Source organism: Hyaena hyaena, unplaced genomic scaffold (assembly GCF_003009895.1).
Source record: "Hyaena hyaena isolate Hyena2069 unplaced genomic scaffold, ASM300989v1 scaffold_228, whole genome shotgun sequence".
Taxonomy (NCBI): Eukaryota; Metazoa; Chordata; class Mammalia; order Carnivora; family Hyaenidae; genus Hyaena; species Hyaena hyaena.
The window spans coordinates 1,401,238-1,423,133 of NW_024080860.1; the positions used below are offsets into that span (position 1 = coordinate 1,401,238).

General features: G+C 56.2%; 1 protein-coding gene across 8 annotated transcripts in view; it reads right to left on the bottom strand.

The window, feature by feature from the left end:
- The window catches only part of CUX1 (cut like homeobox 1), a 364,880-nt gene that overhangs the window by 62,734 nt on the left and 280,250 nt on the right, over positions 1-21,896 (bottom strand). For 4 of the 8 annotated variants that reach the window (XM_039243507.1, XM_039243505.1, XM_039243508.1 and 1 more), the window contains 9 exons: positions 18,231-18,289; positions 15,234-15,282; positions 14,345-14,441; positions 12,664-13,332; positions 11,494-11,559; positions 10,020-10,121; positions 6,378-7,207; positions 4,165-4,330; positions 3,658-3,714 (listed from right to left, as the gene is read on the bottom strand). In XM_039243507.1, coding sequence (XP_039099438.1) covers positions 3,658-3,714; positions 4,165-4,330; positions 6,378-7,207; positions 10,020-10,121; positions 11,494-11,559; positions 12,664-13,332; positions 14,345-14,441; positions 15,234-15,282; positions 18,231-18,289 — 2,095 coding nt within the window. The remainder of the gene's footprint in view (positions 1-3,657; positions 3,715-4,164; positions 4,331-6,377; positions 7,208-10,019; positions 10,122-11,493; positions 11,560-12,663; positions 13,333-14,344; positions 14,442-15,233; positions 15,283-18,230; positions 18,290-21,896) is intronic. The other 4 variants (XM_039243513.1, XM_039243506.1, XM_039243512.1 and 1 more) reach the window with 2 other exon arrangements.

Sequence of the window (21,896 nt, forward strand, 5' to 3'; positions counted from 1 at the left end):
AAAAATCCAGCGGTTTACTAGATTGAATCTGCCTACTGATCTATGTTCCTACCTCCCTATCTGCTCACGGGCTGCGGAGGGGAGGGGGGAGGACACCCCTTACGGGGCCCCTCCCTCCTTCGGTAGCGCCTCGATCCATCATGTATGAGGTCGGCTGATGCAGGATACCTGGGGTGGAAGACAGACAAGGGGAAGAAGCAGGGGACCAGTCTCCAAGGGACTGTCTTCAAATGTGTTCACCGTATTAGATCAAAGATGACCCTGCACAGAACTACTGATTCGCATCCCCAAGGCCCTGGGAACTCTGAAAGCAACCAACTCAGAAGTGTTTGTAGAGAACCGGACTGGCTGGGAACCAATCAACGAGTACCTGATCTGAAGTTCGGGCCTTCAAAACCCGTTTTTTTCTTGGAAGTTAACTCATGTGATCGACACGGAACCCTCTGCCCCCCGAACTCTTCATTGAGGCGCCCACAGCGTCTAAGAAAAAGCACAGGTCTCCAGCGGGAAACGGCGTCAACCCTCCTGAACGCCCGAGGCCGTCACCCTGCCGCTCAGATCATGAAAGGGACATTTCAGGAATGGCTCCGTTCAGGGAGAGGAAGTGGCACTGTAATTAAAAGTTCGGTCTCTCTTTCTCCTCGTGAAGCTCATCAGCGAGCCTGCCACGCAGATCGTTCCGGAAAACAGAGACCCGAGGGGCGGCAGCGCTCTGCACAAAGAGGCAGACGGGGGTCCTCTAGCGAGGCACACAGACTCCTGTGTCAGCAGTTTGCTGTTCAGATGAGTGACGCCACTCCACTCCCGGGCATCTTATCGCCATGGTAACTGAGCACAGAGCCCTGCGCTGAGCCCGCTTGTTCTCTGCCAGGAGACCGTGGGCGCTCACTGCAGGGCCGGGGACGGAAGGCCGGTCTCCCAAGGCTCTTGCACATCTGGGGGGCCACTCTCGCCGCCAGGCCAGCTCGGGAGACTGGCCGCTCAGACGCGGAGCATGTCTCCCCTATATCCAGGAACTGACCAACCGAGGCTTGGAATGACCTCCCTGTAGCCGTCTGCTTCTACCACGCTGAGCAACCTCTGGCACGGGCCTCCTGGGGCCATTGCCAAGGACAGCACCTTTCTGGGTCCGGGGGCCTCCGGGCAGGATTCCATGGTAGCCACGGTGGGAAGAGATAACCAGAATCCCGGGGACATCCCAGCACCGGAGGCTTTGTGAACGTGCCTCTGGGACAGCACGGCTTCACGGCAGGTTCCTCGGAGATGCTTGCTTTCTACTCTTGTTGAGGAAGATTCTGGAGCCCCTCTGGGCATCGTCCCAATGATACAGTGATACTCATCATTATAAAATAATTCTTTTTCGAATCAAAATCCCACAAACTGAAAAGCTCCGCTACTTTGATTTTCAGAAACACTCTCGAGAGGAGGACACACCGGTAGTAAAGGAGTTGCACACAAGGAAAACTACCACCCACGATCTGGCCGCCATGATTTCTTTTCACTTTGATAGGCACTTTTTTTTCATCTTTGCTGATCCAGAGAAAGGGTTTTGTCTCGCTACCGTTGTGTTAAAAATTTGTATTTTCCTAGAATGTAAGAAATATTTTTCCGTCTTCTCCCCCACAATCCCCATAATCAGTGTTTCTACTGGCGACTTCCAGGTTGCTGACGGACAATGAGGTGCGAGGTGAGCAGTCTGCAGTCTGTCCCCGTCTTGCCGGGATGACGCAGGGAGAGGCCCGCCTGCCACGTCTTTCCAGAAACCGCTGGAAAGTTCCTCGGTGCTCACTTTGACCCAGAGGCTCCCTGCCTCCGCCAATCTGTAGACTCTCCAAGAGTCCTACATGTCGCCTTATTTCATAAATATATATGAATTCATAATATATCTTGTTATACAGATACCACTTAAGTCCCCCCCGAAGGGCCCAGTGTGGTTTCCCTATGCTGGAAATGTGACAACAGACATTCCAAGCACAACAGCAAATACCTGCTAGACAATAAAGAGCGGGAGGCCATTCTTCAAGCATGCGTTTGCACCCAGAGAAGATTCTGGCATCGATCATAACTGACTAGGAACTGCAAGAGATTTCCTGTTTTATTTAGCAACAGGTGATTTTTTTTTTTTACATTTTTTAAAATCTTTATTTTTGAGAAACAGAGAGAGACAGAGCATGAGCAAGGGAAGGGCAGAGAATGAGAGGGAGACACAGAATCTGAAGCAGGCTCTGGGCTCTGAGCTGTCAGCACAGAGCCCGACGTGGGGCTCAAACTCACAAACTACGAGATCATGACCTGAGCCGAAGTCGGACGCTTAACTGACTGAGCCACCCAGGCGCCCCAGGAACAACTGATTTTGATCTAAAATACATTTATCACGATCTGTCAAGTGTAGTCCTGACTCTGTTGGGGCAACGAATACTCTTAAGGAGAGGCCAACTTTCCGTCGGGGCAAGCAAGAGGCGAGGCTAATTTTCCACGCAAATGTCTACTAAACTCTGGCACAAAAAAGCCCGTGCGTTATTTGCCCTGATACATCTAGAATGCGAGCCAGTGCTGTGTTAAGTTCTCCGGGACTTGCTACTGAAGGTGACGCGCCCAGACAGGAGGGGGAAGTATGCGTGGTTCCTCTTCAGCCGGACCAAGTGCTCCATTCAGAGGTCTGGCCAAGAAGACCAACGACTCGGGTAAGATACTGCCTTCCGCCCCCCGTTTTGGACAAGATCAAGAGGAGCACCCAAAATGCAAACTCAACTGTGCCCACTGTGGCCGACACCCACTCGGGCTGCATCTGTGTGTGGGCTCGGCATCTTGAGGGGTGCTGGCACCCAGCTGTTCCCCACACTGCACACATTTCCCCTCATAAAACCTGCAGCCGGCTGGCGGGCTTCACGCTCCTCCCTGAGCTCTGAGTTTTCAATGAATCAATGGGATATAGAGACTAATTCACGTGTTTAGAAAAAGAAAAGGGAACAGAGGAGCAGCTCAAGATGCGAGCTGTTCCGGAAGCCAGGAAGCAACGCGCTGAGCTTGAGGGGCGCAGGGTGGACACCCGAGGACAGCCAGGAACGCGGTGCCACTGCAAGGGGTCCGTGGGACAGAAACGCCGGCTCAAAGACCTGGGGGTGCCACATGCCAACCACAGGCCGACAAGCGTCTTGGCCACCTGCATAGCAGGCCCTCCGTCACCTGCCTCCGGGCTGGATTCCCACTCACAGCCCTAGTGGCTTCCTTCTTCCCATTCCTTCCTGCTTGCAGGTGGCCCCAAGGTCTTCTGGAGGGACTCAGCTTCTCCCCGTCATGACCCTGCTGGGAGAGGTCCCCATCCCCTCCTGTTTGACGGAAGCCCCCGAGAGTACAGGATCTGTCTCTGACTTGGACCCCAGCCCCGGTCCTGGGCACCTAGATGCCACAGGCTGATGAAAGAATTTGGTGGCGAGCAAGGCCGGAGGAGACCCTCACGCAGCTGCCGACTCTCCCCGTGTCCATTAGAAACCGGGACCACAGGGACCCTAGCATCCCAGCCTGATACGCTGTTTTTTGCTCACCAGATCCAGAACCAGGGGTCCCCGGAGAACCCCCCGCTCAGACCAGAGGACGGGGGGGAGGGGCATCGGGGAGGGAAGTATTTCATATAAAACAACAGAAATCGCTGCTTACCTGAGCTCACACAGCCCTGCTGCTGGGGATCCTGCAGTGACGTCACGGAATGGAGGACTGAATAAGACAAAGGGTTACAATTAAATGGGGACACAAACCCCAGGGGTTTAAAGCTTCCTAATGCACTGAGTGCAGCAGAGCGTGGACAGCTTAAGGGCCCCAAAGGCCCCCTCTTACAGGAGGGCCAGAACTCAGGGTACACGCAGGCAAGAGCTGGAGCCCATCGTATCCTTCACCTGCATCTTTGGCTGGTTTCCTTCCCCGATTCCCTGATTTAGCTACTTGACTTTTACCTATATTTATGTATAAACAGCATTTTCTTAATTAGTAACTCATTTTCTGCTGCTTATAAAATTAGCTAGGTACAGCTTTCTGTCTCTGAAAAACTAAAGTCAGCCACACGGCAACAGGTTGTGGAGGAAGGTGCCCCCAGGCGCGGCTGGTGGCCTCCCCCTGCGCATGTCCCCTCCCCCTTCCTGCAGGAGCCCAGGGAGGGGCTGCCCGTACCTGGCCCTTGCTGCTGCCCTTGCACGGGCAGGACACCCTGGCCCAGCTCGCCGTTCAGCCAGAGCTGCATCCGGATGAAGGGTTCGCGGCCTTTCTGGGTGAGCTTGCTCCAAGGCTTCGGCCGCGACAGCATGTCACTGACACTGCCCTGGGACAGGCCCAGTACCTGGAGGGGCAACCACAGACATGCATCAATGTCCGGGACTGAGCGTGAGGCCACCAAACGCTTCAGAGATGCCCACACGGCCTGTGGAGAGGCGGGACGGACGGCACCCAGTGAGCGCTTTCTTTTTTTTTTTTTTCCTAACAAACCTACTGTTTTCTTTTTTTATTAGAGATAAAAACAGCAAAGTCCCTCGTACCATACCCCAGGGAAAACAAGGCCGGGGGCGGGGGGCGCTATTTACAAGGGCTGTAGCAGGACACCGGTGGCCTCAGGTCCCACGGGAAGCTGTGGACCCCGGGGTGGCTTCCTGGAGGCGGGGGTGCCTGTGGGTCAGTGGAAAGGGGCCTGGGGTTGGCAAATAAGCTTCTCATGGGCCCCGGTAGGCTGGGGCCTGGCTTGGGGAGCCCTATTTACAGTCATGGCTTTCTGCTTCCAGGGAGAGGGGGGCTGGGAGGGGGAGGAGAGGGGATCTCGCCCAGGGCCTTCATCCCACCAAGGCCTCAGGGGCATCATCCTCTGGTGGTGCCAGGAAAGGCCGAGTGCTGGGGCCAAGGGCCCCATTAAGTGGCCGGAGCTGGGGGGTTGGTGGGCTGTGGAAGGCCGGTCTTCCTTGTGGCGCTGGGCCAGGCTGGAGCCGAGTGAGCTCTGCTCTCTCTGACCGCCTCCTGCTCAGCACTGGGGGCCCAGAGGTGAGCCGGCGGCGACGGGGGCGCCAGCCTGGGAGTGAAACTCACTGCAGACAACCGACAAATTGCACGTACATGCCCGAGTTTTCTTAACGCTCGCATATGGCCATACATATGTATGGGCACAAACACCCCCCACAGGACACAGATGCAGCCCAGAGATATTTAGGGGCTGTGTTCGATCACTCTTTTGAAAAGTTCTCAAGTTCCAGAATAAACTGCACTCACGGGCCAAACAAGTTCAACGCTATTAAGTCTCTGCTAAATTTAAGGCATGAGCACAAATGTCTATTTAAATGTTCTCAAATGATATTTTTACAACACTGAACTAGAAATTTCAAGGGACTTTAAATTCTCCTGCTCACTTCTATCCACCCCATCACCTTTTGTACAATCAGGACAAAAGGATCACCGTCAGATCCTGTACGGATCCACAGCTTGGGCCGTTGCAGATGCTGAGCGGAAGGCGGGACGGTGCGGGCAAGGAGATCCCGCATGGGGGTTCCTCAGAGGCCACTGCCGACCCTGCCATGTAACCCTCGGGGAAGCTGCCTTTCAGGGGAGCGGAGTGCTTCTCCTCATGCTCCGTAATGACTTGATGTGAAACAATGTTAGGGTATAATGTTTATCTTCTATTTTACAAGCCTGGTAAATCCCCATTATCGAGAATCTGTTACCAGGAAGGGTCTTGAAGAGAAACGGTCTGGGGGCTCATTCAGAATCACTGCACTTCCGTGAGCCTGGGAGGGAAGGTGTGGAAGCAGCTTTGAGGGCCAGTTGTGGGCATGGCAGTTGTGCCTGGGGCCACCTCTGGCTGTGGATTCTTGGCAGGTGGCTTTACCTGGCCAGACAGGTAAAGCTTCTGAATTGGAAGACAGGTACGATTATGCCTATCACATGACGTGTGCTTTTCCTGTCACTCACATCTTCCTTCTCTACACACTGGTCATCTCTCTATGCAGTCAGATCTATTTTGGCCAAAAAAGCCTGAGGAGATGCATCTGGGCCACACTTGGCAGAGAGGCAGGACTTGAACTCAGGCACTGGCCGGCTGGGGGCCTGTAGTGAACTTTCCTGAGCCTCACTTTCCTCATCTGTCAAATGGTGACTGTCTGCCCCCTCACATGTCACTGCGAGCCTAAAGGAGCAGGGTGGGTGACACGGCCAAGCCTGGAGTCTCGCCCCAGACAGGGAAAGCAATGGAACATTCATTGGCCAGCCTCTCCGGAAGTCTGGCAGTGGATAAACCTTTCCGCCCCATGCCTCACTAGATGGGTGATGGCCATGAACTCCACATAGATGCTAAGTTCCAGTAGAGAAAAGAGATGGGCAAACCCAGGCCCCCGAATCCAACTCCTTACCTTCTCCCCGAAGATCCTTTGGCAGATGCCATTCTTGGCCAGCTTCTCTTTCACCTGCCGGGTGAGCTCGATGGTGTCCACCTCCTGGTACATGTAGATCTCGTACTGCTCCGGCGTCAGCGGGGGAACTGAGGGCTTGGCGGGCTTGGACATGGGCACGATCGGGGAGGAGGGCAGGGGGCTGTTCTGGGGCGTCTCGCTGCGGCTGGCTCCGGTCAGGCTCAGCTCCGAGCTCTGCGAGTACGGCGACTCGGCGCTGGGCCACTCCTTCCAGTACTCCGACGACGAGGGTCCCTGGAGCTGGCCGCGCTCTGCCCGCGGCTGGCTGCCCCCGCCCTTCTCCTTCGCGCCGCCGGCCTCTTCCAGCTTGGTGTCCTCGGGAGGAGCGGCGCTCTTCCTCTCGGGCTGCACGGTGCTCCACCAGTGGTCCTTCCACACGCCGCCGCGGCCCAGCTCGTTCTTCACATGCCTCAGAACGCCCTGGGCAGGCTCGGCTGCTCCCTGGAGGTCCAGCCCGGGCGCGTCTTGGGACTCCTTTTTGAGGGCCGGGGGGTTGGGCAGAGCGGAGGTGCTGGCGTCGGGGGCGGAGGGGGGCTTCTTCAGGGAGAGGGCGAGCGGAGGGTAGCTGGACACGGACGACATGGGTGAGGAGGGTATCAGCTTGGGGGTCAGGATGGCGATGTCGGCCTGGGACAACGGCGCCGGCTTTAAGGCAGGGTCGAGGGCGGCCTGCTGGGCCTCCATCTCGCGGCGGGCCTGCTGCAGGATGGAGCGGATGGCGTCGTCTGAGCTCCCGCTGCCAGACGTGGAGGAAGGCTGGGCTGGCTCTGCTGCATGGAGCAAACACAGAGGTGAGACGGTGGCGGGACTGGCCCCTGCGGTCGGGAACGTGGTGCTTTCCCTCCGCTTCCTTCTAACCTGACCCTCCCACAACACACGGACCATCTGGGAGAACCGAGTGGCTCTGCTCTGCAGACATTCCCTCCGTCGGCGACCCTCGTGTGCGTCCCGCCTGGGCAGGGACAAACAGGCTAACATCACCGCTTGGGAGACCTGCTGGCCTCCATTCCGCACCATCTGAAAGGGTTCATTATCCTGGGGTGTGATGGGCGTGGGGAGTGGGCACACACCGGGGACGAGCCGTCATCCCTGATGACTTTTTTATCCTTGATGATTTGTAATTAATATTCCTGTGCGCTAAATTCCAAAATTGTAATGGTTTTGTCAAACTTCAGAAACAAAATTTCTGTTAACAGCTGCGGCGGGAGACCAGCGTCTCTGACAGGTGACCGTGTTTGGGTTGGCTCACACTTATTTTCCTCTGGACAGGGGACTGTGGTGTGGCAGCAGAGAGCCCCATGATGGTGGGGGGACAGCAGGTAGGCCCTGGCCCAGAATCCCGGGGCTGCGACCTTTGGGGAATCACAGGGCACCACTAGGCCTCAGGATTGCCATCTGCAAGCTTAGGGCGGGTAATGGGCTAGATCAAGGGCTCCTGATGGGGGCTGTGCCCCAGTACCGCCCTCTGGGCTAGTGAAAACACACATGTCCAGGCCCCAGCCCCGGAGGGGCTGACTGAGTAGGCAGGTGCGTGCCTGGGCCAGTACCGCATTTAAAAATAATATTTTTTAAAAAGAATCGTTTTAAGTTTATTTATTTCGAGAGAGACAGTGAGCGGGAAGAGGCAGAGAGGGAGAATCCCAAGCTGGCTCCGCACTGTCAGCACAGAGCCCAAAGTGGGGCTCAAACTCATGAACTGTGAGATGATGACCTGAGTTGAAACCAAGGGTCGGACACTTAACCGGCTGAGCCACCCAGGGGCCGGCGCACCGCGTGTCTGACTGCCTCCCAGGTGGCCATGCAGCCAGGTCCTGGCTGAGAATGCAGAGCTGAACGCCCCCAAGACACCTTCACTCCTGGGGGAAGGAATCCCATAAGTAAGCTGGCTCTTTACCCACGTTAAATGGGGCCAAAAAATGCTTCAAATCCCAGGGATGACCTCTAAGGCCTCTTGAGGACGCGCTTTCACTGGGTGACAGGAGTCCCCTCTCCTCTAGCACACGACCTGGTGTGGTGGGCACGACAGCGGCTCGCGGAAGACGACGGGGCACAGCTGGAACCGCCCTGCCAAGTGGACCTTTCTGCCCTCAGTTCGGGGCTGTTTCCCCCTGCAGAGGGGGCCCCGCCACACTTTTTGGCTGCTTGGCCACCGGGACGAGGGCTGGCTTAAACGTCCACTCTGGTCTTGAACGTAAGAACTGCACCAAAGGGAAGGTCCCCCTACTGTCACGTGTGAGGCCTCACAGGCCGGTCTCCCCCACCTCTGGGGTTCCTGCAGGGAGGCAGAGGGGAAAGTGCGGGGACAAGAGCCAAAGAGACCAGGGTTTGCATCTAGCACCTGCCATGTCAGATATCTGGACATATCGTCCTCCCTTGGAGCCTGAGTTTGAGAAGCAAGAATAGCAGGAAAACAAGATCCATCTTTCGTGGTGGGGACTTGGTTTGAATAGGATGGGGGGCGGGGAGGGGAGCAGTAAAAAGGCCAAGCCCAGCTCCAGTTCCCAGAAGGGAGCTCTGAGCTCACCTTTCAAAATGTCGTGTGGGAGTGGGGTGGCCTGGGAGAAGGCCCAGCGGTCAGGGGAGGGACTGGGGGCGGCCCGCCCTCAGCCACCATGGCCAGGTCCATGGTGCAGGGGCTCTGATGAGCAGGGCCTCCGCGGGGATGGCCTGTGTCCATACGTCAAACCCCAGAGCAAGAGAACTCTGGCACTCGGTCTGCTCTCCGGCCGAAGGTCTGAGCTGACTCTATAGCGTCGTGTGCCTCTCAATTCCAGCTCAGCCGGGGAACGGCTGGGGCGTACGAGCTCCCTTCTTGGCAGACACGGCAGCTTTTGGGGAGCAGCTTTTGGGGAGCTCCGACGGCCACCTCCCGAGGCCGACCTTGCGGGACACCCACCCCTACAAATTTGTGCCCCTCCTGAGCCGTGCTCACTCCATGAAGCAGCTTAGGATTCATCTTTTGACCATTCTTTTTCAGTGTTTAGTCAAGTACGTATCCCAATAACAAAGCCTGAATGGCTTTGAAAAGAGGAAGTTTACGGGCGCCTGGGTGGCTCAGTCGGTTGGGCATCCGACTTCAGCTCAAGTCATGATCTCACTGCTCGTGGGTTTGAGCCCTGCGTTGGGCTCTGTGCTGACAGCTCAGAGCCTGGAACCTGCCTCGGATTCTGTGTCTCCCTCTCTCTCTGCCCCTCCCCCACTCACACACACTCTCTCTCTCTCTCTCAAAAATTAATAAATGTTAAAAAAATTTTTTTAAATTAAAAAAAAAAAGAGGAAACATGATACCAACTACTTGTTCACTTGTTTGTAGTAAGTTAAGGCGAGTCTAGGCAGAGAGTACATTCTTGATGTCAGTGCTGGGATGTCAGTGCTGGGAATGACATTATGAAAAGAACGGTCACTATTGGCAACTTTTGGATCACACAGACCTGTTCCCCTCTGCACTTGCCCCAAATGCCTGCAAACACGCATTCTTTGGCTTTTTCTTTTTTTCTTTAAAGGTTAATCACTGCTAACCAGAACCCTTAGGACAGTTCTCCAGAGTTTGGAAGGCAGTGGTCAAAGAAGTGGCATCCATACCGGTTTTTTGCACCTGCAGCTCCCTTTTGGCTTGTTCCAGGATGGACTTGATTGCTTCATCGGACCCGGTCTCGGAGGCTCGGATCCGGGTCGTGATGTTACCTGCAGGGAGAAGCCACACCAATGACATCAAGCCCATGCACGGGACAAAAGCAAAAACAAAATCAGTGCTGCACGAAGATGTCATTCTGATCAATAGCTCCCGAGTTGAGGCCGGTGACGGTGACCGAGGCAGGCGTGGCCTCCCCTTCACCCGTATCTGATGTGTGTGCAACTTCACAACAGGTACCCGGCCCCGCGCAGGGAGGGCCCCTGCTCCATCTCCCTGGTGTTATCTGGCCAGCGGGACGAGCTCTCACATTTACCCAAACTGGACAGCACCCGTGGGCTGGGGCCAGGGAGAGCACATCGCTTAATCCAGCGCAAAAATAGATGAGGGATTAAAAGGCAGTGGTGCCCGCGGGCCATTTAGACGCAGCCTCAACGACTGTTTTGGCCTGAGACTATGCTCGAGGTTCTGTGCGTCTGTCTGCCGCCAGGATCCCAAAGTAGCAGAGATGGCAAAGGAGGGGGAAGGGCTGATCTCTCATTGGTCATTTGCACGTACAAGGTGGACAGGATGAAATTTAACATTTCGGCATAACGTTTCGGCTCTATTATCCCCGCGCCGCGTCTTAGAAATTTATCAATGAGGGCGGAAGCCTGCAGGGATTCCCTCCAGGGCAAGAATTCTGACTCCGGGTCACTTGGTGAAGCTCTGCCGAGTAGCCAGTCGCAAAGATGCACTGAGGCTACTGTGGCCCGGGGGTGGGGGCGGGGGTAGAGGGCGAAGGGCTGGCCCCAGTTCTTTCTGGAAGCCTTCCACGGATTTTCATTCTCCACTTCTTACTAAGTAAGGCACCTCTGCGCCAAACCACTGCAAGACAAGCACACCGCTGGGGCGAGGCCCCCGTGAATATGCAGCACCAAGGAGCACAGTGGCCACTGGCTCGCCAGGGCCCAGAGGAGACCCGATAATGACATTTGGAATCTGTCCACTCCGTAGCACCGTTAACGTATTTCAGAGTTAGAACGAAGGACAAGGAAGCAGCAGTATCTTATTGCCTCGGGCACCTGATTTTTCTCAGAGCAACAATCCTTAGCTCTTGGCTGCCTCTGAGAAAATGGGGAAAGGCGTAATTTGCACCTGACGGGGAATAGAGGGGGGGCTGGTCTGGTCTGGGGGCGGTGGGGAGGACTGATTCTTAGTGGTGCTTCCCCGCCTCACCTCTTGCGCACCCGGTAGAGTGCAGGCAGCTCAGGAGGAAGGGGCTGTGCGTACTTGCGCCCGTGCTTTGTTTTATACTTACTAGCTGTTTTTCCATCAGGTTCCAGGCCAGAATCACACTGCAGTTTTAACCCAAATGCACAGCTAAGGACATGCTGCTTCCTAGGTTTTACTAACTGCAAAGAAAAACACCTGCCTGCGACATACCTTCAGACCCATTTCTTCGTTTCGGTACTTCCTGAAATAGTCTGTTCAGGCTCTGGCCTGGATTCTCTGTTGAAAAACAAGTGTGGTAAGAACAAAACAATCAGGGGGACGGTGGTGTTGACTATATGGGCTGTGTGACATGGCATCTGAGCCGCCTGTCACTACAGAGAGGGCTCAGGGCTTCCTGTACGCCTCGGGAGTTACTAGAGACTTCGGAGAGGCCTCTCCCTGGCCAGCTGGCCCGCAGAGGCCACGGCTCTGCTGTGGAAGATCAGACAGACCTAAGGACTGGCCCGAAGCACCGAAGCCACAAGGGCCAAAGGGAGGGAGCACTGCCTGCCGCCAAGCGCATCGCCCGCCAGCCCCCGGAACGAAGTGCACATTAATCATCCAAAGACAGTCAATTTCAGCTAACACGGCCACAGAAAGCTCGACGTGCTTTGTGCAAGTCGACGCTGTGGGAAACATCTCCCTCCCCTGTGTGCTGTGTCTCCAGTGTCTGGTAAGATTACCCTTTTCTACCACTGCTGGTGGAATGGAAGGATCCTGTCCTTCAAGAGGGACGGGGATTCTTTCCATCGGGGGTGTGAGTGACTTTCGTCATTTTGTGTAGGGTGGGGGAGGAAGGGTGTTTTCACAGAACTTTCCCGGGTCTTACTCGAGGCAGGTGTGTTGGGCTTACAGGGCTAAGGGAATGGCTGGCAGAAAGTCATGGTGGGGGTAGGGGGGAGAGCTGGCCACAGGACACGCGCCCTATGCGTGTGGGACAAGGAGAGGGCACGTGGCTGCTACGCTCTCCCCACCGGTGGCTGCTCTGGGGCTGGGCGCTACCCGAGGGCTCCTCCCACGCGAGGCCGGCGCCCACTGCCACTCGGACCGCTGGGCGCGACACACATCGGGGCATTGTACTGGATGTCATTCCGCGCGATCTGCTACGTGGCACTTTGGTTCTGAGTTTACTACGTGCGAGGGGCTGGGCGAGTGTCAGACGCCCGGCCCCCCAGATCGGTCGGCCGATCCCCGGCCCCCAGAAATGGTAGCACCGAACGGAATCCGACTTGACGTGAGGCATGGGTGTTTCGGCGCACGCGCACAAAGCTCCGTGCTGCGCGCACCCGCTGGCGCCCAGCCCCGCGCACCCGCTGGCGCCCAGCCCCGCGAGTGTCTCACCTCTTTGTCTGCCTTGGATGCTGCGGAGTGCCAGGATGTTCTGCTCATCCGAGAGGAACTGCTTCATCTTGTGGAAGGGCTCCTTGCCGCGAACGGTCAGTTTATTCCACGGCTTGGGTCGGGCCAGAATCTCGCTCACGGACCCTTGAGACAGTCCCAAGACGTAATGTCCGAAAATGCGCTGTCCAATATTGTGCTTGATCAACTGTTCCTTCACCTGCCGGGCGATTTCTGCAGTGTCTATCTCCTCGCCCTCGGAGACGCTCCCAGCACTTTCAGACTGGCTGGGGGATGGGGCCATGCCATTTACATCTGGGCTCTGCTGTAACGGACTTTGGGAAGATATGGAGTTTGTGCTGTATGGACCTGTTGAAAAAATCACGCTTGTGCTTCCTGCTTCCTGCATGGCCTTGGAGTAGAAGGACTGCATTAGCTGTCGCTGGAGGAGAGAGTTTAGTGCAAATTTTCCCGTAGAAGCCAGGGGCAGGCTGGGGCTTGCCAGGGATGAGCTGAAAAAGTCTTGCGTTAACCCCGTTGGTGAGAACTGGTGGGTACCGTTAGTATTGGAGGCCTGCTCCCCCGTGTTGCGGGGCAACTGAGGAGGAGGGGAGGCCGGCAATCCAGGGCGCTGACTCTCAGGCTGGTCTTTCCCTTTCCTCCTGGCTGACCCTACAAGGAAGGGCAAACATAATGCATTATGGGGGATTCAAAAGGGAAAAAAAAAACCAAGACCAAGATGCAGAGTTTGCCCCACAAAAGGGAAAAAAAAACCAACCAAAAAGTGCGGATTTTACAAGGGCCAATGAGGTGTGTTGGTCTGTTTTTCGATTGAATTTGTAAGTTAGCCAAACAAGGCCCCCCGAAACAGGCAACATGCATTTTATGTTTGCACCTTTCTTGTACGTTGCAGCCTGGAGAGTCCCCTCGACATCGATTTAAAGTCCTACAGTGACAAGGAGCCGGTACCACACACAGTACAGAGTCGACAGGTCGCGGGGCCTCGGATCGGGCCGCTAGCATTCGAGCTACTACCAGAAGGGCCCCGCCTGAGGAGCAGCAAACACTGACATTTTGGGACCAAAGGGTTCTCTCACACCACTTGCTCTGAGGCGAATGCACTGTACCGAGTCCGCTCGATCGAAGGCACGCGCATTTTAAGAACGAAATATCATCGGAGCCCGAGACACTGTTAAACGGTTTACCAGCTGCCAAAACCAGAAGCAGTCAGTGACGCCACCATTTTGGGACGAGCAAAGAAAGGCTAAGGATGGGGATGTCCTCCCAAGGAAAACCTGACGAAGGAAGAAGAGCTCCACTGAGGCTGGCCGGGCCTCTGGAAGCAGCCCCGGAAACACCAACAAGAGAGAGGCCGCACAACTGGGAAAAGACCAGAAAAGCCAACATCCTCCGAGTGTCCCTCCTGAATGTCCCGCAACACTGGCCCTAACTGACCTCCGCAGGCGCCCTGCGGCCACACATCTGGCCTCGACCATCTTTAAGCGGGGCAGAGGGGAGGGGAGGAGCAGTGAGGAGGACCAGGAGGAGACCAAGCACTCATTAGTCAAGGCTGGCAGCAACCGGTGATGTTCCCGTCATGCATCGGCCCCAGACTCACGGTTCACCTTCCTCTTCCTCGACCCCTGAAAGGGACCGAGCTCGGCGTGCGACGCCGTCAACCTACCGCTCAGGTCGCTGTTGGAGATGCGCAGTGCGGCATTCTCGGACTGCAGTGAGCGGTTCTTCTCGAGCAGCAGCACCTCCAGGGGCTTGGATGCGTCCTGGATGGGGCAGAGCAGGGCTCACCGCGGGGCCGGCCACCCTCCCGCGCCCCGGGGCCACCAGGACCCTGCAACCCCTGCTCTGATGGCTCGAGCTACCGGCTCTCCAGGGACTCCGACTTGTTACAGTGATCTGCCTGCCGCTGGCAAAGGCCATGCCCACAGGGGAACTGCTCAAGTTCCTCTCCAAAGGAATGCATTCCGCTTGGAGCTGTCCTTCTTTTACACATGTGGGGCATCTAATCACACTCTATCCTGTCCCCGCCCCGTTCAAGGCGTCTAGACCCGTGCCTCATCTGGCACCAGGAGTGGCTGCCGAGCCGCTGACCTGTCTGAAGGTCACTGCCGAGGTTACCAGCCCCGCTTGGGCACCAGGAGCAGGCTTCCGCTTGGGGCCTTGAAGTCTACGTGGCCACCAGGTAGACAGTGTGCCGCTGTCATCTTGCCCCGTCCCTTTGCCATGTGAGGCGGCAGATAATAAAAGCCAGTCCATTTTGGGTGGGTCGCTGACATAATCTAAAACTGTTTTTAGCCCTGTTCTTAGTGCCCGCCCAAGTGAAATCACAGTGTCATGTGAACAGAGCTACCAGTTTGGAAAACACGGACTCTTCTCGCCTTTTTACATTAAAGATAATGTGCCTGAACTTGCTTAAGTTTCCTGAGAAATTGCTCGTCAGCGGCCGGTGGGAGGTCTCGTAGGAATTTTGAGCACGAGACCCCGCGCCCTGGGGATGGACCGCGGCCGCGGCGAGCTGACCCTCTCCCACACTGGAAGCAAATGAGACCGTGTACCTGTGTCCCAGCTCCCTCGGACGGCGCAAACTCCATGGATTTCAGAATGCTGTGGAGAGCAAGACAGAGCGGTCATTTTCCACGTGGGCCTTTGGCGGCCGCCACACCCGTCATCACTGCACTCCAGGAATGGAGGAACCGACAGCCCTAGCCACCTCCCTGGCAGCATTATAATCTGATAGCGTCTCTAGAAGAGCTATTCAACTAGCAGTTGGCCCGCAAAAGTTTCTTGCCCAGCATGTAAATCATTCCATATGGAATCACACCAGGGCTGTTCAGAGTATAATTTTAAAGTTGAACACAGACATAACATTGTTGCAAGTGGAATGTATTTGTCAAGCTTACAGGGAATGGAAAAGTCGTAAGAAGGAAGCCAGAGAGAGAAAGCTTATCCCTCCTACCTGCCCCTCCCCCCCACCCCGGGGCCCGACGCTCCCTGGGTGCCTGGCACCTGGGCCCAGGGAAATGGTCAAAGAGCGAGGTCCCAAGTTGGATGGCCCAAAGGCTGGCCCACAGACCTGCTCCGTAGCCCTTGGCCATGTGGCGGAGCAGGACTATTTCTTCTTTGTTCTCCTTATCACTGAAATCACTTTGTCCAGGCCTGTTTCAACAAGTCCCACAGCAGAGTTGAGTTCAGGTGCCCAGAACCACGATTTCCAGTGTTCCTTTCAAGGGGACACCCTTTCCTTTCTGTGAGTCCACATGACCTCAGGAGCTCAGGGAGGCGAGTGAGAACCTCCGTGGTCCCAGGCAGTGGGCTACCTGCGCTCTCCCGGAATTCTTACGGCCGTGACTTTGGCATCTGCCCTCCTGAAGCTCCACGGAAGTGTCACCAAGAGAGCATGGTGTAAAAATGCCAGCACCCCAGGAGACCCATCTCTGCCACAGCCACCGTGGCAGCCAGTGAGAAGCCAACGGCTTAGTCTATCTGTGGTTATATCTTCACAGAGTGGCCCTTGTCACGTAGACTAACAAAACAGGAACGAAAGAGCAGCTGGCGGGGAGGGGTGGAGCGGGGGGAGGGAACCTCATAATTTTATTTTATGGTGAGCTATTGAAAATAGTAAGAACTCGGGGCCCCGTTGCATCAGCCAGGAGAGAAGTGACGAGCAGTCTGGAACTTGTCTTTTTTTATGGCCTTCATGTGCGCAACTATATTCTTGTCTGAGATCTTCTTTAAGTAACAAAAGACTGGAGTGAGTCTATAAGCTTATACCCCAAATGCCAGTGTCTTTTCAATTTATTCAGCAAATCTTTACCGATGGCCCCTTAGGTGCCTGGCACTCGGGAGGACTGAGACCACTCTGCCCCTCACCCGTGTGAACGCCATTGGCCATCATATGCATAGAAGACAAAAAATCCAAAGAGTGTGTGAACGTGAAAACCTGGTGGGTGCCCCTGGCAGCAGAAATCCCACTGGGCTGGAGACAGGTCTGTCTTGGGAAGAGTCAGTGTCTAAGAAGGGCCTGGAAGGTATTTTATGGAACGCCAAGGTGGGCAGGGAGCCCGGGGTGTGTGTCTGGGAGGGCACTTGGGTCACCAGGAAGTGGGAGGGCCGGAACATATTTTAGCAGAAAAGCCATCCCAGTGGGGCGTTCAGATGCAGGCATAGGGCCTCGGTACGCGCAGATGCAACAGAAAGGGCCACCGGGAATGCGAGTGCAGTTCTGGGAGAGGATGAGGGCCAGGCTGCAGTGGCGGGGCGGGGCGGGGAGGCTGGGGCGAAGGCCTTCCCATTAGTTTTCGGACTCAACGCTAGAAGGCACCCATGGTTTCCTTTTGAGTGGGAGGAAGAGAGGGAGGAGGGGACGGGAGGACAGGAGAGGCAGATCTAGAAGGCTGGGCCGATAAGAAACATACACCCCACGGTTGGAAGAGGCTGGATCTACATGTCGGCAGGTGTACGGGGCATCCAAGGGGGCGCTGCAGGGCTGCCTGCGGCTAGAGGGGGTGAGACTGCTGGGCAAGGGGCTGGGGAGCCACCTGCAGGGGACTCGCCAGGGAGGCGACAGGAGACCCGGTGGGGAGGAGGTCCACGAGGCCTCCGGCGGGCGGGCGGGCGTCTTAGCAAGCCCGGGGGATGCAGTGAAGAATACAAAGAACAGCATGGCGAGTGGGCGTCGGCCTATTTTAAAAGGAGAAATTAAAAATGTCAGCGAAACAGAGAGGAGATGAGGGGACAGCAGGGGGACAGGAAGGGATCCATCCGAGGTGCGGGTGGAGGGTCAGCCTGGAGGGATGGGAGGGAGACGCAGAGGTCCGAGCGGGGATGTGGAGGCCAAGGGGGAGGCTACAGGACGTCAGGGTGTCTGTGGACGGGCTGGGGGGGGGGCGGTGGCAGAAGGACCCATGTTTCAGCAGCAGCAGAGAGCACGGGCCCACAGGGCGGGGTGACTGACTTCGCAGTGTCTGACGGCCCAGCCACAGAGGCAGGGCTGCCTGGGGATAGACTCTGAAGCCAGATGGGGTGGGGGAGAAGTGGGGCCCTGTGCACTGTGGGGGTGCCCATGAACTCCAGGGCGGGGGCAGCCTGGGGGAGGGAATGTGGGGCGGCAGGGCGAGCCAGGGAGGCCCGCATGAGGAGGGGACTTCTGAGAATGTCAGCCTTAGCACAGGAAGGGGAACAGGCTTTCAGCTGTTGCCTCTTGCGGAGGGCGGGGGGTGGAAGTGGACGATGAGAGAAGAAAGTGCTGGCATCCGCAGGTGGGTGGGTGGGGGTGGGGTGGGGGGAGGCCACATGTACTCTTTCACCGGGAAAGCACTGTCTGCTCCAGGTCAGGGAACTTCTCCCTGCAATGTGGCCTCGTGTTTTACAATTGCTCAAAAGGCAACGTCTCCCTTTATCCTGTGCATGTGGGCCTGTTGTAAGCGCACAGAGTTTTACGGAAAGTCCAGAGAATTCGGGCACAGGCCCAAGTGCAAACGGCTGCAGCACTGGGTGGCCCAGGGCAAGGACCTCCGACTTGCGGGTGGCCAAGCGGGGGTCTCCACTCTTACCTTAGTTCTTTCTTTACTTCCTCATAGTCGGCCTGTCCTTTAAGCTTTTCCTCCAGTTGCTGCAAACAGAAAAAGTTTATTAGTGGCCATGTCTGAACAAGGTGGATGGACTTTGCTAAGAGGCAAATGGTTGTGTCCCCCACCAAACCCCCCAAATGCGTGTGTCGCATCCTAACCCCGCAGGTGATGGTGTGAGGAGGTGAGGTCTTTGGGGGGTGACTGGGGCGTGAGGGGGGAGCTCCGTGAATGAGATGAGCACCCTTATCAAAGAGACCCCACAGAGCTCCCTTGCCCCGCGAGGTATGTGGGGACAGATGGCAGTCTGCGAACCAGGAGGGGGGCCCCCATCAGATACGGAATTTGCCAGAGCCTTGATGCTGGATTTCCAGCCTCCAGAGCTCTGAGAACAAAATGTCTGTGGCTTACACCGCCCAGGTTGGTGTGTTCTATTATGGGAGCCTGTATGGACCAGGACAGCCATCGCCACCTGTAAAACATCTGGCCGGCCGTAGAAATGAATGGTGACGACATGTGGGGTCGCCTGTTGGCCCTCAGGCTTCTGGGCTGGCACGTGTGTGTATGAGTAGCCATGGACGGGTACGAATTGGCACACATGCGGGCGTGGTCACATATTCGCATAACACGTAACCGAAGTGGGATAAGGCTTTACGTAAGTGGAGAACAGAACAAGGAAAAGGCCATTTTGTATGAAATACCGTGAAATGGCAAACAGAATGGAGAGACGTTCTCAGCGATTTAAAGTCAGCGCGTGGCTTTTCCCGAAATATGTTAGGCTGGCTGACACAGGCAGTCACGTGCCAACACCTCTGGCGGGGACCCTGCTAACATGAGGTATAGGTCCTGTCGTGGAGTGCTGGCATCGGGGAAGAGAAGCATTTGCACCCCCAGACACCACCCCCCACCCACAGACATGGGTGTTTTCAGAGTGGAGACCCATCGAGATGTCTTTTTGTCTGAATCCTACGGGCGGGCCCTCACAGGCCCTTCAGTGGGAGGGTGAGGCAGCCCACTCCCCAGGCACCGTGATGCTCCGACGTGCCCCATTAAGGGCTGCAAGCTCACGGGGTGTTGATGTAATTGATTTGCACAGAGCTCTGCAGGGCTTTCTTGCTGCGGGGGCCTTTAGCTCTGGGTGGTCAGCAGAGGATGCGCTCTGCTGTGAGGGTGTTTGGTCTAGTCTGCTCTTGACCTCCTGCAGAGCAGAAGGAAGACAGACCCAGCTGGGGCAGGGGATGGCAGACGACTTGCAGATTTCCAGGCCTGGGGGAGCAAATCCCAGGGCCCGAATCGACAACGCGTTCCCATCTACAGGGTTCTGAGTGGGCTGGCCATGACCACAGCCACAGTTTAAGGACGGCTGAGAGAGAATGTTCTAAAGTTTGGGGAAGAGACGCCCATCTGGCCCATCAGGCTTGACACTCAACCTGCACCTCAGTCTGCCCGCTGTTAAAGGATTCGGGCGTTCTGTAAACTAAACTCATTTCGCTCATCTTTTCCTGTTGCCTTTGCTGGCAGTTTCTTGTGTATCCCTGTGGTGTAAAACCGTTCTGCCCTGGTGCCTTTTTCATGACCCCTTGTCAGCTGTGTAATGGTTTCTCATTCTCATCAAACAGGGGGTAGCAGCCACTCCTCTTCTAACACGAGGGGTTGAAGGAGCTCTGGAAGAAGTGATTACTTCCTTCCCCTATAATCGAGCGCAGGGAGCACCCCTGAAGGAAAGATGGCTTGCGGTCACGGGGATGTAAAGCACCTTTCAGATTGCAGTTCATGAGTGCTGGATTTGGGACACACAAAGTTTGGTTGTGTTCAGGGATCATGAGAAAGACAGGAAGGAGGACAGTGCGAGGGGAAAATACGGAGCCCTTCAGAACCCGAGGCGGCGCTGAACCCGGAGTCAGTTCTGTCACTTACAAGCCGGACACCTTGGGGCTCGGTGATAAGTGTTTCATCTGTGAAATACGGGAAGGGCAGCAATGACCTCAAAGGGCTGAGCAGAAGAGCATAGGGCAAGGTCCTGATGTAGATGAGGTGCCCCAGGGCCTTTGATGCGGGCCTGTCATCACAGCCCAGCCCCCCAGGGAGCACAGCTTTGCAGACCTGTGACAGGCCCTAATTAGAAGGTTTTAGGACTGGAGGCCTGTAACTTGGTCGGAGGTGACATTTTTCGCTGAGAACTGAAATAGCTTTTGCTGAAATTTCTGTCATCTCCCCAGGGGCATCTTAATCAAGAAGAACCCAAGACCGTTTCTCTAAACCTCTGATGTTCATTTCTCTGGGCAGACGGCTGGATGCGGGCCAGGCAGGGCTGCCTGACAAAGCCCATCCCGACCTGTGAGCACCTCAAGCCCATCTTCACCAAGGCCTCTGGGGCGTGTGACGTCCCCAGAGCCACACTCGTATAGTGGCGTGAAGGGGCAGAAGATGAAGGGTCCTCTGCTTGGGCTTCTGACCAGGAGCTCCCTGCTGAATGCGTGTGAAGTTTAGTTTCCAAAACTCTCAATCTGGAAAGGGCTACAGGTGCTCCGTCTGCTGTTCTCTGTGGAGGAAGGCTCCTTCCAGATTTTGCTGGTGCTCCTCAGGGTGGGCCGGTTCCGTGTCCCAAACACAATCTCGTTTACTTGTGGTGTCACTTCTGCAGAGGTGGCTGCCTGCCCAGAGGGCAAACAAATCACCGGGTTCTACGATCAGACCTAGTTAGAACAGAGGCCACTGCACCTGCTGGCAATTCCAGGAGGAACTGAGAAGCCTCATTGCTGAGGCCAAGCCAGGCGCTCGCTGGAAGCTGGGGCCCCAGAGCCCGACAGATGAGGGCCAAGGCCTGGCTCTGCCACTTTGTTGCGGGGTGACCTTGAACACGACACTGAACTTCTCAGTTTCTTCACCTGTAAAACGCAGATGCTACCTTTATAAAAGACACCTGTCTTATGCGGTGTCTGATGTGGGCGCCCCAAGCTTTGGGGCCACCAGCTGAAGGGGCCTCTGCTGCAGAAACCCTTGGGAAGGACTTTCTTCTGGCTGGCTCCACAGGGGTCAGGGCAGTAACATATCTTTGCCACAAAGCAGATGGCAGGCTGGTCAGGTGATGGCGCTGCTGCGTGCAGACACCTCCATCTTTCCCTCCAGATGGTCAGAGCCAGACTTTTAGCAGTGTTCTCTTAGGATCGGCAGCACCGGCCAGGGGCATCGGGGTGTGACCCCTTGTCTTCACGGGGACCCCTGGACTGGGGGGCTCCCAGTCACGAATGAGGAGATGTGACCAGGCTCCCAGTCCATGGTGGGGACAGGGGGAGAGGGTGTCTGAGGCCCAGCCCCTCAGGTAGACACGGCATCTCTGAGGTCCAGGCTTAGGCTTCCACCTGCACGGGAAGCCCGTTTGGTATCTGCGGTTCCTTGGGGAGAGGTCGCAGGTATGCAAATTCGAGGCCTATGGATGCTGGGGGTGGCGGAGTGGGGGGAAGCCCAGGGGCCCCAGTGTGCACAGGGTCGGGCCATGGAGGGGCAGTGACAGTTACACTGGAGGGCTCGCTCCCATCACTTCTGGTTTCCATGAGCCGTGGTCCAGGGGTGACCCACGCAGCCAACTCCTCATGGAATGGCGGCGCCACAGACCAGGAGGGTCCAGGCTCCAGGCTCAGGCCACTGGGA